The sequence below is a fragment of the Raphanus sativus genome, chromosome 4 (genome assembly GCF_000801105.2).
Source record: "Raphanus sativus cultivar WK10039 chromosome 4, ASM80110v3, whole genome shotgun sequence".
In the NCBI taxonomy this organism is placed as follows: Eukaryota; Viridiplantae; Streptophyta; class Magnoliopsida; order Brassicales; family Brassicaceae; genus Raphanus; species Raphanus sativus.
Window position 1 is genome coordinate 51042149 of NC_079514.1, and position 15998 is coordinate 51058146.

The following is a 15998-nucleotide window of genomic DNA, read 5'->3' on the forward strand; positions in this document are numbered from 1 at the left end:
GAAAACCGATCTCAACCTGTAGAGGTTAGCTCTGCTTTTCCTAATGCTCCAGAAATGAGAGTTCGAATCGGTTACATACTCTATCACTTCTTTCCTAAGTGGCGGTTCGGCTCTGCTTAGCCGAGCCGCCACTAGGTTAACCGCGTGCTGCCTGAGAATTTGCTGCTGCACTACTTTTAAAGGTCTCACGTAATGCATTTTGGGAAGAATCGGTTTCCAGTAATGGAGAAGCATCTGAAACATGAGGTGCAAGTAAACCGAATCGCCAAATGTAGTTCACCCATGTTCTTGACACCTGAAGGTCGAAGAACGAGAAGCGGGTACGAGTTAGTGTAGAGTCTTCCTGATTCAAGAGTAGATATTCGAACTCTGGCTTTCCCAATCTTCCCATCTTTGTTGTTACCACCATTGGTCCATTGTTATTGAAGACGCCGATCGTTATCACAGTTGCTGGCTCATAAACCTCCCATGTGTACTGCTCGTGGAACCGCGGGTTTAAACAGTTCATAACGGTCCGCGTCCTAACCCATTTTGTCCCGTACTTAGCCACACAATAAGTATCAACTGTCTCTTTCTTCCCATCTTCACTCAGACTCAAACCTTCAGCTCCTAAGATCCCTAACTCAAGGACACCAACTGATGGCTCATCGGTTCAACTGCTCTTTCATCGACGGTCTGAAGTCGCTGCTGTTGTAAGTGGACTCATCAAGAACGTGGTAGCCTCCTTCTAAACAAACATTCAGAAGAATCCTAGTAGTTGCAAATCTAACTCTCCTCTGGCTCTCTAACGCAAGACTAAACAACGGTTTGGTACTATCCGGTTTATCATCAGCCCGTCTTTCTATTTCATCAACGATATCTCAACCGTTCCAAGCTTCCTCTCGGTCTTGGATTGAGATTTCAAGATCCTCAAATGGTTCAGCCGCCACAAATGTGAACTCTTCGTTCCATTTCGGGTTAAGCGATTGACCCGGTTTGGTTCGAACCATCTGATTACCTAACTTGATTTTAACATAAGGATTTGGAGGAAACTGAGTCCGGTCTGGTACGATAACCAAGTCCTGTGCCTCGATGACGTTAACCCGAAGGTACCATAGCCTTGGAGAATGGTAGACTTTAGAGCGCACACTCGATTTGTTTACAGCGTTTAAAGCGTCTGAGTACGTCGCGTCTGAGAACGCTTCGTCGGCTTGAGTACCGAACCAAACAGATAACATAATCTCTCCTCCTTTCTCATGGTTGACTATGTGCCATTCCGGAGCTAAGGAACTATCTGTTGCAACACGTGTCGGTATCTCGTTTAGATCGAACCGGATCGAACCAACGAAGTCGTCTTTGATGACGTCTTTGTCCATGACGATGACGTCCACGAAGTTTGCTTGTTGGTCTGATTTGGTGAAAGCAAAGACTTCGTTCCAAACAGGATTCTTGTTCTTCTCGAAGTGTGTCGTTCTTGCTGTGAAGTTTTCCGAGTTTGACTTCGACGTAGGGGTCTAGACTTCCTGTCGCGTCCATTGTCGGAAGATTACGTGCTTTCACGATCTTGATGAAGAGATATTCCATTGGCTCGACGAGATCATGAGTGGTGGTTGTTTTGCTTGTAGGCCTCCTCTAAGAACCGGTCTGACCGGTTGAAATGGAGCAGCTTCCATAACCGGTGTCGGCATTTGAAGCCGTTGTGGTTGCGGTTGCGGTCGAGACAATGGTTGTGGTTGTGGTTGCGATTGCGGTCGAGGCAATGGTTGCGGTTGTGGTCGAGGCGATGGTTGCGGTTGCGGTTGAGGCGATGGTTGCGGGTTGCTGTGGTCGACGCGATGGTTGGCTAGGTTCAGTATTCTCTGACGCAGGGATGCTGTGGAATCTTCGCCTTGTGTTAGAAGTAATCTTCTTTCTAGGGTTTGGAACCGGTACCTTGAGAGAGGGGTTATCAGTTACAAACACCTTCAGCGCGAGCTCACCTCTAATGGTGGATCCAAAAGAGAAGGCGTTCCATTTGTCTTTCTCAAGAGGGTATTGCAACCCCGCAGCTTCAGAGTAGGGCACAAAAGCTGTTCCAAGGATTCGAATCTTACCAAGACAAGACTTCGTTACGTTGCTAGTTTTGTTGTAAACGTAAGCCTCAAGAACCAGGTTCGATAGATCATCTGTGTCGGAGATGTTGAAGAAGAACCTCTCGTTCCAAACAGGTCTCGAATCGTCGAGCTTTGTCGAGGTTTTGACTTTCTGATCGTCGAATCGTAGCTCCACAAAGGAATTAACACCATCTCCGAGCCTTGCGCTTATGACTTCAACACCAAGTTTTAGGTTACTCATTTAATTTTACACAAAGAGAAATCGATCTAGTTTTTTTTTTTTGGTACTCCTGAGAGACAGAACAGAGATGTTGAAAGCTTCTTCATGGTTTTGTGAGGTCGTGCAGACTTGTCTATCAAGGCAACTAGGCATTTTTTTTTTCTGGTGGAAACTATTGGTGTTAATTAAACGTTGACCGTGTTTAATTGAAGACTACGCAACGCGCTTTTCTGTTATTAACTTATTAATCATGACTCCAATCATTCGTTTTGGTCTTGAATAAAAACATTAGTTGCCTCTTACATTCCAAAACCTTAAAGAAATCAATTTTAAGGACTCCCTAGTATATATCAATTAAATTATTCCTGATAAATTATATTTTTATTCTTTTTTGAAGAATCTTGTTTTGGACCTCCCAATAGTCATTGGTCAACTTCTCAACATCTTTCTCCGCACTTTCTTGTTTCTCAAGAAACCTTTTGAGCTCGTCATCTCCGTAAGGCTGCGGCAAGTCACAAGCCGCCTTGACGCTAGGAGACATAACCAAGGAGTCGTCCATGCATTGCCTAATCAGTCCACCATCATTGATCAGACAAGCCATCGTCTCCGAACACACTTCGGTAGCATTTTCAGGCACAGTCACATCCAACTTCATCAGCTTCCCGTATCCTTGCAACACATGCAACATGTAATCATATACATACTTCATGTCTAGGCTTTTCATCATGTACTCACTTCCTCGTCTCCCTATATCTTGCGCCTGTTTATATTTATAAGAACATCATGATGTGTTTAATATAGAATATTACAAAATTAACAAGATAATGGTAGTCTATTATTGCTCATTGTTATATTAACCTGTGATAAAAAAATCTCATTAATCTAGAAATATTAGCTAACCTTCTCAGGGTTGTTGTTACCCCATTCAACAGCGAACTTGAGGTCACGACAGGTCTCTTGAGGTCTAATGGGCCAGTAATGTTCCAATGGAACCATACTTCTTCCAAAGAAATCGAAGAACTCTGGTTTAACTAGTAGAGCCATACTGTCACATGCTAATATATATTTTTTGCTCACTGACCATGCACGACCTTCTATGTAAATCTTGTACCTAAATTGTTCAATAGAAACCCCAAAATGTTAATAATTATAGGCAACCAAAAATTTAACAAAATCCGAAAAGTAACATCATGAGTATATAATATCAGGTACCTATGGGTACACTGGTCTTCTAGGTTTGAACTTTTGAAACCATTCCCCCTCTCCTTCTCCCAATCCTGAAATCACCATTACTATTACATATGATATTTATTTTGTTTGAAGATCATGAGATGCTATATATATATATATATATATAGAGTTCCACAAACTTAAACTGGATACTGTAAATGGATGGACATATACCTGTTCATAGATATGAACCATGGGATCATACTTATCGGAGAAGTTACAATGCCTGAGGTTTCTTCTTTCAAGAGAAACGTGTGAGTTCCCTTTCCAGTGAGCGTAGGAACTCTATCTTTCCATCTAACCCTTTCGTTGGCTTCTCTAATCGCCACTTGTAATGTTGTCCACTCCTTAACATTCACCTCAGGCCTATATATATAGCAATAACTAATAAAAACGTTTATCTTAGGCTACAGTCCATTAACATTGATATGTACGTACCAACCCCAAAAGCTCCAATCAGGGAAGACAATGTCGTATGCATCACGGTGACTGCAGTAATGAAACAACGGCGGAGGGGGCCATGTAGAGTTTGGTCCTTCTTTCTTAAAGTCTTTTTTCCAAATGCCGGGTTGGTCATGGCAGAGGAAGAGAAGCTCAAGATCAGGGACTTGACCAGGATACATTTTAAAAAGCTGAAGTATTCCCCAAATTGTGAACACATCTCTCGTTTGATAACATTTATCATACTGATGAAGATACAATCTCCCTGACTTTATCACAAGCCTGAAATGAGCATAAGGTTTTGCTCTCTCAAGTGTTTCCCTTGTGATACCTGTCTCTTGCCATATCTTTAGGTCTTGGTGGATCCACCTGAAGTAGTCAGGACAAGTTTCCGAGGAAGAGATGGCTGGTTTGAATCTGTTTGGATAGTTTAAAGGACATGTTTGTGTTGTGTCTTTGCACTTTAGTGGGATCTTGATGGTTTTCTTTGTACTTCCTACTATTGATGTCGCAATCATTTGGATTTTACTCTTCCCTATTACAAACTATATGAACACTCAGATTCAATTAAATGATGACTCACACATATACATATATACATATACATGGTCAGATCTGATACTTAGAAAACCATAAATATTTTTAAGTTAATCTTAATAAATAAAAGTTCAACTATTTTGAGGTTATATGAGTATGATAACTCTTTAAAAATTTGGAGGCATATACCAATATTTCATCCTGCTATGTCCGGAGGCCTTATAAATATTATGATTAAAATGATTCGAAGATGAGAAAGAGTTTTAGTACCATATGCATCCAAGTACTGAGGATGAGAATGGAAAGGACGATGAAGAAAGAGACGACTACTTTAGAACGTGGTTTCTGTTTAAATCCTTTGCTGTGCATCTTCATAGTTGCAGGTCTTGGATCTGATGATCTTGTTTAGTTTCTCATGACCAAAACCCAAAATAAAGATGAAAAAAACTTTTTGTTCTTTTTGATATTATGAAAAATGAATTGCCGAATAGACAATATGTAACCAGTCAATTGCGTTTTAGACTAATATTTAGAAAACAAATTTATGGGCATAATTACTGAAAATATATAGGGGATCTGATATGATTTATTGCCCAAATAGCTTTGTTTACATCTTTTCAATTATTAATTACCATGCATGTATATGTCTGTGTGAATATCTTTAGTAAACAAAGATTTCCAACATACTGGTAGAATTAATTTGTTTTCAACACTTATTACAGTGAGACTTCTATAAATTAATAATGTTGGGATACACCAAATTTATAATTATTTATTAATTTATAAAGATTATTAATTTATTAATAAATTAATTGAACCAAAAATTTAATTTGAAACTATAAAATTATATTATTTTATAGAGATTTTAGTATATATCAATTTATAGATTATTAATTTAAAAAGATTATACTGTAATTAGGATTTTCAACCATATATGCATATTATACCATTTTTATTAGTAACCAGTTATTGATTTGATTTAACGCACATTAATCTATTCTATTAAAATAGAGTTTGTTTTATCTACCATTAAAGAGTCTATGTTAGACTACTAACTAAAAATTTTAACAAAATATCCTAAATACATGCATATATGATATTTTCCTAACATTAAACCATATAATCTAAACAATAACATTTCCGGTAAAAATCTAATCTATTTCTATACTGAAATTATTATTTATTTTTTCACCAATTAATCTAGGCCAGATTTGTGTGTATTTTTGGATAATTAATTGTGAAAATAATAGTATAGCACAGTTCTTTTAAGATTATCTGATTAATTTCTTATATACAAAATAAATAGTAATTTTAAAACAAAAATGCAAAACTAATATATAATATATTAAATAAAAATATTCAACATATAATATTATCTAATTTAATTTAGTCACATAAAATATTTTGAGAGTCCAACTTTTATAAAAATTAAAAATTTTATAATAATATAATATAAAAACTAATGTTTAAATTTAATTATTAGTATGTTGTTACATTTTTAAATAAATAAAATAAAAATAAGTTTGAATATATGATTAGTAAAATTTCATCAAAAATAAATTTCAATATATATAATTTTCAAAGTAATATTTTTGTACATTTATTAAAAAATGTTAATATCTATATATATTTATAGTTTATTATTATTTGTGAAACAAAAAGTATATCCGTACGGAGTGCAGTTCAATTCCTAGCTTAAACATTTAAAAACACACTCACCTACACGTCTATGTGGGGTGATATTGGTTGGGCTTTATCTACTTGATTTAGTTGCTTTATTTATTTTAATCACCAAACTTTACCTAATCATGTTGTAGCTTTATTTTTAATAGTGAAAGCCTACATCAAGTTTCTATTAATTTTTTAACTAATTTTGCTTTAGCTTTATTTTTAAAACTACAGCAAAAAACTAAAGCAAATTTTTTTCTTAAGTATTTTAAGTATAAAAACCTAAAGCTTTCTTTTATAGGCTGTAGAATCTGTAAAATAAAAAAACTATCTATAATATCATAAATTAGATAATCATAATTAAACATCTTAAATATTTATTATGATAATAAGCAGAATAAAATTTTTTAATTATCTAACGTATAATTTTTTTAGTACTTTAGAATATAAAACCTAAAGCTTTTCTTTTATTGGCGGTAGAATCTGTAAAATAAAAAATTGTCTATAATATCAAATAATTTAGATAATCATAATTAAAACATCTTTAAATATTTATTTAATTTTGTGGTGTTTCTAAAATATTGAAATATTTAAATAACATTTTTATTATTTACATATCACATTTTAAATAACAGTAAACTTTGATAATTTATAATAAAATATTAGTGTAAATTCTTTAATTGATAAAAATTAATTATTTTATATATATTACATATTTCACATATTTTATTTTAAAATATCTACAGTCTATAATTTACAGCTACAACAGATTTAACTACAACAAAAATCTCTACAAAAAAATCTACAGTTTCAACTTTACAGCTATAACCAATTTACCTACGGCTAAATTTGTACAGCTAAATTTTTAAAACTATAGTCGAACCAATCATCACCTACATCAAGCTCTTTTGCCACGGTTGTCAGATGTATAACGACCAATAAAAAAGGAATATAAAAATACCAAACTAAACCAGACTAACGAAATTGGATTATAAGGCTGCTGCAAAATTACAAGCAGATATGAGGTTCGGAGACAGAACCAACGAGTTGTCCATGCATTCTTAAAGCTGAAGAAACTGCTACTAAGAGTACAGAGCCACTGGAATTGTCCCAAAGGCAACTTGTGGATGTTTCTGATCATTTTAAAAGAGTTTCAACTGTAAAGTGCAAACAATCTCTCCTCTTTCCCTCTTCAATGGCTTATAATCTTGTTTTTGTATATAAAGAAAAAAAACTTGTTAAGTTCAAAAAAAAAAGAAAAAAACTTGTTTTGTATATTGACTGTGTGTAAAAAACATGAGAATGGAAAATATGTTCATTGTTGTTTCTCTTAGTAGCATCATCAAAACATAAAGAGAGGAATGCTTGCTAACTAGTAAGAAGAATCAACATGGACACTATTCAAGTTCTAAAACAAACTAATGTTCTCTTCCAAGAAGCTCATATCATCATCACTTATAGGGAAATCAAGCAGAAGTTGAAAAGCAGAGTCTGATGAAACATCTTCAAGATTATTCCAACAAGGAGAAGAATCAGATCCATGAGTCCTCACAACAATCTCTTTCCCTACAAGTGTAGATGAAGAAGATGTTGTCCTAGAGCTAAGGCTTTGACTAGTAGTTGACTGATCAGATGGAGCAATGTTTCTGAAAGATTCACCAATCTCAGAGTTCCAAATGCGTAAGAAGTGATCACAATCAGATTTAACAAGCGTTGACTCTCTAGAAAGCCTTGCCTCAGCTTCAACCCTAGCACTTTCCCATTGAGCCATGTGGCGAGTTGTTGGTGAAGCTGGGGCTTGTTTCGCTAACCCATATGAAGGTAAAGGCTCATGGCTTTTGGGATGAAGACCCATACTTAGAAGACGTTTCTTTAAGTGAGTATTCCATAAATTCTTGATCTCGTTGTCTGTTCTCCCTGGAAGCTGTGCTGCTATAGCAGCCCACCTGATAAGAAAAAAAGATAACAGAGAATTTCAAACAACGAAACAAAGAGTTTCTTAAAGGAACATAGACAGTGTAGAAGCAACCTGTTGCCGAGAATGGCGTGAAGCTGGACAACGAGTTTCTCCTCCTCTGGAGTGAACGGACCTCGCTTTATGTCTGGTCTTAGATAGTTGGTCCATCTCAGTCTACAACTCTTTCCACAGCGAAGTAAACCTTTTCAAGATCCGGAAGAAACTAATAAAGATGAGAACTAGAATTAATCAAAACCAAAGTCCAAAAGAGGAAGGAATATGATTTGCACCAGCTTTCTTTGGAAGTGTTCTCCAGCTTGCGTGACTGTTTTGCTTGATATATTCAACGAGAATCTCATCTTCTTCAGGAGTCCATGGACCTTTCTTCAAACCTTTCTTGTCACAGCAAGGCGTTCTTCCCATTTTGATCACCTCGCTAGCCAAATGGACAAACATTTTTAAGTTCTTAAGCTTAAGGAAATAGAAAAACATAGATCGAACATATACAAGAGTCAAACAAACCTCAAAGTGAAAAATGATCAAAGAGAATTTTTTTTGAAAGGGGTAAAACTATTAATGTCTTTGGTCTGGTCTGGTTTTAATGTCGTAAACATGAATTATGAACGATGATTCTGTATATATTTTTAGATATTAAAAAAAATTAAAAATAGGAATAAGAAAAATGAAATAAATACGATTGGAATAGAGTGAAACGAGACGATCAGCGAGCTTGGAGCCGGCCCTGGCCATTTATTACACGCAAAGTTTGTACAACATTTATGATATATTGTATTTAATGCTAGTGACAGCAACAACAGATCGTTTAAGAACAAGAAATCATGATTGCATATCTTTGATCATTGAGATTTTGATTGATCGCAATGGGAAACGCTCTGTGTGTTGTGAAATGGGCTTATGATACGATATTGAAGGTGTGTGAATGTGATTGATATTAGCGTCATTAGGGTTGTCGAAAACAGCTAAGGCAAAGAAATGAGGACTGGGCTTATCAACGAACACGTTTTAATCAAAACTATAACGTAAAGACGTTCATGATAATAGAGTTATAAATGAACAGTGGTCATTTATACATACTTTTCTTTTTGTAGTTTGTGAGTTATTTTTTCTCGAAGTTTTATGTGCTGAGTTTTTTACTCAAATCTTTACTATTACTAGTCCTCTTAGTAACACGTGACAACTTCCTTTTAGCCGGGAATCAAAGATCAGAGAGGAGCATTTATTGGCATCTATCTTAGAAATTGAAGAAGTTAATAAAGAACGAAGCAGAAGTCGAAGTAATGGATACGACATGGACTTGTAGACTACTAGAGCCGAAGGAAATTCATTTATACATAACTTTTCTTTTGTAATTTTTTTCCAAGTTTTAACTCGAATTTTTCTAGTATTAATCACATGGACTTTTCTTTTGTAATTCTTTTCCAAGTTTTAACTCGAATTTTTTTCCAAGTTATAAGAATTTACAGAGTAAAAGAATAAGCCCATAGGTGGTCGACATGTCATGCATCTAGGGATCATAGAGTCAAAGAAAGAGAAGATATACTGTTCGGTCATGACCTTGCAGACAAGTTGGTGTGGTCCATTCAATATCTCAATACATGTGGTCAGCTACAAGTCAAAGCACAAGTTTAATAGTATCAATTTCTTTTAATAATAAATTTTGATTTCATATCTCAGATAGTATAAGTATATGCTTCTTTCTGTGCTACATATGTTTCATATATGTTTACTTTCATGAAATAATTAAATGTGACATATCTCATTCATTCATTCATCAAATAACGAGAGAGAGAGAGAGATCCACATGACAATATACATCAAATGAGTTATATTTAAAAGCCAAGTAAACCCAAAAAAAAATCTTGAATACTAGAAATGGATAAAACTAAAGAAAACAAGATTAGGGAATAAAATAGCAAATCATTGTATGATAATTTGATAGAAGCACCCATTGCTTTCTCAAAAAAAACGACAAGCTACCTATTTATAAGCTTTGCACCAAACCGGGTGTCTTTTTGATGTACTCTTGAAAATGAATTAGCCGAAATTAGATTATAGAAATACAGATATGATAAAAATAATATTTAAAGGGTTCTCCGCATTCGAATCTCAACCATCAGAACAAAACATCTCAATTCTAGGATTTGAATAAAGGCAGAAAGCAAAAGATATTGATTTCTCTTTTGTGATCTAAAAGCAAAAGGAAGAAGGTAAAAAAAAAGAGAGAGAACAATGGCGTTTACAGGGACACTAGACAAATGCAAGGCATGTGACAAGACTGTATACCTTATGGATTTGATGACGTTGGAAGGAATGCCTTACCACAAGTCATGCTTCAGGTGCAGCCATTGCAATGGCACTCTCGTGGTATCTATCTATCTTCTAAATCTTCCACTTTTGTTCATATGTTTCTGTGGAAACAAAGACAAAAGAGAATATTTCTTATCATTCTCAGATTAGCAACTATTCATCCATGGATGGAGTTTTGTATTGCAAGCCACATTTTGAACAGCTCTTCAAAGAATCTGGAAACTTCAGCAAGAATTTTCAGACAGGTTAATTAATATCTTCTTGCTCTGTTTATTTCACCTTTGTTGGAAATTTTAACAATCTTGGCTACTTTTTCTCAATTATTTTGCGGCAGGAAAGACCGAAAAATCAAATGAAGCGGTATGCACGTAAACGTTCAAACATTTATATACTTTTGTTGGTTCATCAACTTTTTAAAAATCTTATTTTCTGTTATGAATCTAGACGAGGGCTCCAAGCAAGCTATCCTCCTTCTTTAGCGGAACACAAGACAAATGTGCGGCTTGTAAGAAAACTGTTTATCCCCTAGAGAAGATCACACTGGAAGGAGAATCTTACCACAAGACTTGCTTTAGATGTGCAACCGGTGGCTGTCCATTAACACACTCCTCATACGCTGCTCTCAATGGTATCCTTTACTGTAAGGTTCATTTCAGTCAGCTTTTCCTTGAGAAAGGTAACTACAATCATGTCCTCCAAGCCGCTGCTAACCACCGACGCACACCCGAGGAAGACAAAATTGAGCCCAACGAAAATGAAGCAAACCCTAAAGAAGAAGAAGACACTTCCGATGCAGTCCCTGAAGAACATGAGTCCTAAAATAACCGGAGGAAAAGAAAAGCTTTATTTGTGAAATGTAAAATCATATAATCCTATATTTGTAAAGTATTTATTATAACATGTAGAAAAAAATCTGATCACAATCTCCCATTACATTAATTTTTTGGACTTTATATATAACTTATCACACAAGAAATTCAAAACTCTGAAAGTTGCTTGCGGTCAAAGAAACTACCAGAAGGGGTTTCTTGATATGGAAGCAAAGCCAACCTCACGGGACATGATGCTCCTTCTTCCGCAGAAAAATCTCCAATATTGAAAGTCATATCCGTCCTAACAAGTCCAGGACAAACCGAGTTCACGCGAATCTCGGGATGTTTCTTGGCTAGTATCCTCGTGTAACCGTTTAAACCTGCCTTGGAAACCACGTAAGCCGCCATAACTTTGCTCCAGTCTTTTATCTTGACCACGCCATCTTTGAACTCGTTGAGAAGTTTGTCAATCACTTCGTCGATTCTTTCCTCTGTTAGATTCTCTGCGTTGCTCAGAATCCCTTTTGCCCATTCGTTTAGTAGATTCTAGTAAACATTAATCAACTGTAACGTTAATATGGAGTTTCTCCAATCTCCACCAACATATCTCAAGCTTTCTTCAATTTATTTTGTACGTACCTTTAGTTGACCCATGAAGGATGATACGTTGATGATTCTAGGTGAATCAGATAACTCCAAAAGGGGAATAAGTGCCTCACACATTCTCTTTGGTCCGTAGTAATTTATATTCAAGCATTCTTTAGCTAGGTTATAGTCATTCTCTGGAATATTTTCCTCCCAATTGAAATCTACCTGCTATGTGGAATCAACAAGAAGGTTTCAGACTTGACAAAGATTTAATGGTATTATATTAACATGTCTTTTGCAACCTGAACATAAATATATATTTACTTTCTCTTTTCCAGCTCTTAGAGCATCAATATCAATGATTACACCACTCACCCCTGCATTATTGATCTATAAAAGCAATAAAAAAAATCACCCACACCACATTAGAACAGTTCATAAAGACTAGACAACCAGACCGGCTACACTATATATTCCAGTCTTCATTTTTCAAGATTAAACGTTACTGCAATTGTTAATCACATGTCTATTAGGAGCAGATCAAACTCATAATCATACCAAGATATCGAGTTTTCCAAATTTGTTTTTGACAAACTGGGCAAGAGATTTGATACTAGCAGGATCAGTGACATCAAGCTGATGAAAAACAAGGCTTTGATCAGAAACTCCAGTCTCTTGCCTCAGTGTCTCAACAGCATCAAGTCCTCTTTTCTCATCTCTAGAGGTCAAAACAACTCTAATCCCGTAGCTTGCTAATTGTCTGCAGATCTCGTAGCCAATTCCTCTGTTTGCTCCAGTAACTACAGCATATCTACAAAACCACAGAGACAAAACCCCACTAAGATTACAGGTAAGATCAAGAACTAAAGGATGATGATTGAGACATACCTTGGTGTTTCCTCTGTCATTTTTTAACCTTTTTTCTTTCTATTTTCATACAAACAGTTTCAACTATTCAATTCCTCTTCTCAAACAACAAAACGTATCCAATGAAGCCACGTAACTCAGAAGTTGATGTTACTAAGAAGATAAGAGCGGAGTGGTCCAAAACAAAACCAGACAAATTTTCAAATCCGGTATGTTAGAATTGACATTCGTAAAATTTAGAATCCCATAATTACATAAAGATATATTCTCTCAGTTTATATCAAATGTCATTTTAATTTTTAATTTTGTATTATTATAAGTATCATTTTATATTTCCAATGAACAAATTTTCTAATTTTTGCCATTATATTTAATTCACTAATTACATTTAATAGGGATAAAATAATAAATTTAATAAATTTTTAAATATGTGTAAAAACTTTAAACGACACTTATATATAAATATATATATATTCTATTAAAATAGTATCATGTCTAATTGATAAATGTTTTATCCAATTATTTACAATCTACATTTTTAATAATTAACTGACACTATTTAGTATATATATATAACCCAAATTGACTTTTAAACTATACTTATATTAAAGTTAAATTTCTTTTAAAAATTTAAAATAAAGATCCCCTTAAAATCTAGTTAAAATTAATTAAAACCCAGGAGTAAAAATCCTCCATGGGGCTCTGAAGTATTGGTTTGCTTGGTCTGTATATAACTTTCACAGTAGAATTTTTCAACTCTAGTTTTACACATTTCCATAAATAGAAAAACATTTTAAAATAGTAGGAAAGAAAAAGTCAACACTGTGTAACAGCAAACCAATTCGAAATAAAACTAGGTTAAAATCGAATTGGGGAAAAACTCCACGAAACTTGGAGTTAGACAGAGAGAGCCAACCAACCACAGAAGAAACCAAACAAACAAACAACAATGTCTTCTTCTCCTTCTCCGATCTCGTCCGAGACGACGAAGATATCCAAAGAAATCGATCCAAAAAACGTATCCCTATTCGAAAACTTCCTCCACTCCTTCACCCACCCAGACTCCTCCCTCGACGATTTCGCCTCCTTCGACTCATTCTCAGTCTTGTTCCAGAACAACATCAGAGCTCTCTCCGTCTCACGTGGCCGTATCACGTGCTCCGTCGTCGTCACGCCTGCCCTTACCGTAAAAAAAAGCTCCTCCCTTTCTTCATTCTAATCAAATGGGTCTCTTAAAGTTTCCATCTTTAATCCAAATCTAGTCTCTTTTAATTTTTTTTTAGAATTACTTTAATGGGTTACACGGAGGAGCAGTGGCGTCAATTGCAGAGAGATTATCGATGGCTTGCGCGAGAACCATCGTGTCTGAAGAGAAACAGCTGTTCCTCGGTGAATTGAGTATGTCTTATCTCTCTGCTGCTCCTGTTTCGGTAAGCTCCTTTTCTCTCTCTCTGTTATTTAGACTCTGTTTAGAGAAAGGTTATTGATTTTGTGAGATTTTTTGCACAGAGTGAATTGGTGGTGGAAGGATCAGTGGTGAGGAGTGGGAGGAACCTGACGGTGGTGAATGTTGAGTTCAAGATGAAGGATACCATGAAAGTCACTTACCTATCTCGTGCTACTTTTTACCAATCTCTCGTCTCCAAGCTTTAAGCTTTTTGATACTTGAAAAAAGGATTTGATTTTTTTTCAGATCTTTTGTTGATTCTTCTTCATATTCTATTCAATAAGACAAGAGTCTGTTTCTGTATACAGATTAGTGTATGGACCTACGAGATATATAATGAGCATTACTATTTTTCTCTGTCTTCAATCACTTTGAGCAACTCCACATTTCGTACTAAGACTTTAATTGAATAGAGTATGTATGACACGTGAGATCTTTGAATTCTCTGAAGTAGTAGTTAGTGATAGGATTGATCTGGAGGAAGGGATAGAGATATGGTCACCAAACCAAAACTCATTTAGCAGCGACACAAACAAACTTAACCAGAGTCGCACAAAACTCTACATCTACGGAGCAACCTTAGTACAAGCAGACAACAAGTGCCATTTTAGAATCCGGTCCGGAACATAGACATATGAACCGGTCGTTGAGAGCACTACAATTTTATTCAACAATTTTAGTTGTATTTAGAAATTAATAATAAAAATAATAATAATATGAAGAATAAGAACAAATTTACTTAACAAAAAAATGAAAAACAAATTTTCTATTATAAGGCATTACTAGATCTTGATCCGTCCGACCGGACGAATATTAAATTTTTGATTAATTTTTGTATTCTCTCAATAGTAAATGATGTAATTTTAATATTTGACCGTTTACATTGATTAAGTTAAGAGTTTTTATTTGAGTTTTTACTCTGATTCCGTTAAAGTCTATTTGTGTTTCGATTTTTTGCGACTGTGTGAGTGTTTATATATGTTTGAATGTTATTAAAAATAAAATGAAGTTTTAAAAAGCATTGATTATATGTCATTTTATTATTTAGTATTTTTTGTGGCATCAATTTAACATGTAACGGATATTTAGTATTCATTACAACAATCCAAAAAATATTAATAAACTTTGAAAAAATTGTAAAATAAAAGATATTGGAAACATAATTATCTATCTTTAAAAAAACAATTAGATTAGGATATTTAGATTTATAATATTAGGTAATGTACATAATGGTTTGGGTTAATTATATGAATAACTCGTGGCCCTAATATTAGCCCAATATGGAACCCATTATCCTCTTTTTTTTCTTTCGCTATAGTCTTCTCATGTAATTTAGTTGAACACGTGAAGATCTTAGTTTTCATGCGATTTAGTAGAACACGTTGAGCTGTTGTTTCCGTTTTTTATGCACTAAATTAAATGATCGATTAAGATAAAAATATTTAAAGGAAACATAATAAATAGTTACAGTGGCATTAGAGTGTAAATAAAAGGGAAAATTAAGAGACAATTCATATGGGTACCTTTTTTTTAATAATACAGATGAATCACTAAGATGAAATTGCATCCACTGATCTGTGCTCTACTTCAACAGTTACTATGCAGTTGTTGTGAAGTCTGAACAAATCAAGAACCTGTGATCTTGAATGTCGATTGGGTAACCAACAAAATTTTGGAGTTACTTTCGTTGTTATAAGAAGTTTCCGGGTTCTGCTAATGATTCATACAGATACTAAGTTTCAACGTAGCCCGTTGGTCCTTCAATCAACCAAAACTCATTTTAGCAGAGACACAGACAAACTTATTTTTTTGCTAAACCGTAAATATCATA

The 15998-nt window shown here is 34.7% G+C and overlaps 5 protein-coding genes and 1 pseudogene across 5 annotated transcripts; 2 read left to right on the plus strand and 4 right to left on the minus strand.

The window, feature by feature from the left end:
• LOC130511438 (multiple C2 domain and transmembrane region protein 8-like) overlaps positions 1-2313 on the minus strand; it is a 4287-nt pseudogene extending 1974 nt beyond the window's left edge.
• A 280-nt stretch (positions 2314-2593) lies between these two features.
• Positions 2594-4875, minus strand: LOC130510819 (uncharacterized). Its single transcript, XM_057007486.1, is given in 7 exon segments — positions 2594-3052; positions 3193-3403; positions 3505-3569; positions 3697-3803; positions 3806-3888; positions 3961-4508; positions 4771-4875. Coding segments are annotated over 7 exon segments (1506 nt in total). The 3' UTR covers positions 2594-2665.
• Positions 4876-7471: 2596 nt separating this feature from the next.
• LOC130511572 (transcription factor MYB17-like) lies at positions 7472-8605 on the minus strand. Its single transcript, XM_057008730.1, has 3 exons — positions 8416-8605; positions 8198-8327; positions 7472-8114 (listed from the first exon to the last, which is right to left on the minus strand). The coding sequence occupies exons 1-3, from the start codon at positions 8579-8581 to the stop codon at positions 7577-7579; spliced, it is 834 nt and encodes a 277-aa protein (XP_056864710.1). The 5' UTR covers positions 8582-8605; the 3' UTR covers positions 7472-7576.
• Positions 8606-10308: 1703 nt separating this feature from the next.
• LOC108849571 (LIM domain-containing protein PLIM2c) lies at positions 10309-11272 on the plus strand. The gene is made up of 4 exons (XM_018623131.2): positions 10309-10510; positions 10599-10698; positions 10788-10813; positions 10898-11272. The coding sequence occupies exons 1-4, from the start codon at positions 10376-10378 to the stop codon at positions 11270-11272; spliced, it is 636 nt and encodes a 211-aa protein (XP_018478633.2). The 5' UTR covers positions 10309-10375.
• A 118-nt stretch (positions 11273-11390) lies between these two features.
• On the minus strand, positions 11391-12826 carry LOC108849570 ((+)-neomenthol dehydrogenase-like). The gene is made up of 5 exons (XM_057008732.1): positions 12742-12826; positions 12412-12664; positions 12178-12243; positions 11905-12081; positions 11391-11811 (listed from the first exon to the last, which is right to left on the minus strand). The coding sequence occupies exons 1-5, from the start codon at positions 12759-12761 to the stop codon at positions 11431-11433; spliced, it is 897 nt and encodes a 298-aa protein (XP_056864712.1). The 5' UTR covers positions 12762-12826; the 3' UTR covers positions 11391-11430.
• A 753-nt stretch (positions 12827-13579) lies between these two features.
• Positions 13580-14516, plus strand: LOC108849572 (uncharacterized). Its single transcript, XM_018623133.2, has 3 exons — positions 13580-13906; positions 14004-14150; positions 14230-14516. Exons 1-3 carry the CDS (start codon positions 13670-13672, stop codon positions 14371-14373), a joined length of 528 nt encoding a protein of 175 aa, XP_018478635.1. The 5' UTR covers positions 13580-13669; the 3' UTR covers positions 14374-14516.
• The last annotated feature ends 1482 nt before the right edge of the window (positions 14517-15998 follow it).

Bases quoted from the DNA above. Each gene is read 5' to 3' on its own strand.
- LOC130511572 (XM_057008730.1), bottom strand. From the start codon at position 8,581: ATGTTTGTCCATTTGGCTAGCGAGGTGATCAAAATGGGAAGAACGCCT. The intron at 8,328-8,415 runs GTGCAAATCATA...GATCTTGAAAAG, and splicing joins AACACTTCCAAAGAAAGCTG to GTTTACTTCGCTGTGGAAAG. The intron at 8,115-8,197 runs GTTGCTTCTACA...TTTTCTTATCAG, and splicing joins CACGCCATTCTCGGCAACAG to GTGGGCTGCTATAGCAGCAC.
- LOC108849571 (XM_018623131.2), top strand. From the start codon at position 10,376: ATGGCGTTTACAGGGACACTAGACAAATGCAAGGCATGTGACAAGACT. The intron at 10,511-10,598 runs GTATCTATCTAT...TATCATTCTCAG, and splicing joins ATTGCAATGGCACTCTCGTG to ATTAGCAACTATTCATCCAT. The intron at 10,699-10,787 runs GTTAATTAATAT...ATTTTGCGGCAG, and splicing joins CAGCAAGAATTTTCAGACAG to GAAAGACCGAAAAATCAAAT.
- LOC108849570 (XM_057008732.1), bottom strand. From the start codon at position 12,761: ATGACAGAGGAAACACCAAG. The intron at 12,082-12,177 runs GTAAATATATAT...GATTCCACATAG, and splicing joins TAAGAGCTGGAAAAGAGAAA to CAGGTAGATTTCAATTGGGA. The intron at 11,812-11,904 runs GTACGTACAAAA...AATGTTTACTAG, and splicing joins CCTTCATGGGTCAACTAAAG to AATCTACTAAACGAATGGGC.
- LOC108849572 (XM_018623133.2), top strand. From the start codon at position 13,670: ATGTCTTCTTCTCCTTCTCCGATCTCGTCCGAGACGACGAAGATATCC. The intron at 13,907-14,003 runs GTAAAAAAAAGC...ATTTTTTTTTAG, and splicing joins TCGTCACGCCTGCCCTTACC to AATTACTTTAATGGGTTACA. The intron at 14,151-14,229 runs GTAAGCTCCTTT...TTTTTTGCACAG, and splicing joins TCTCTGCTGCTCCTGTTTCG to AGTGAATTGGTGGTGGAAGG.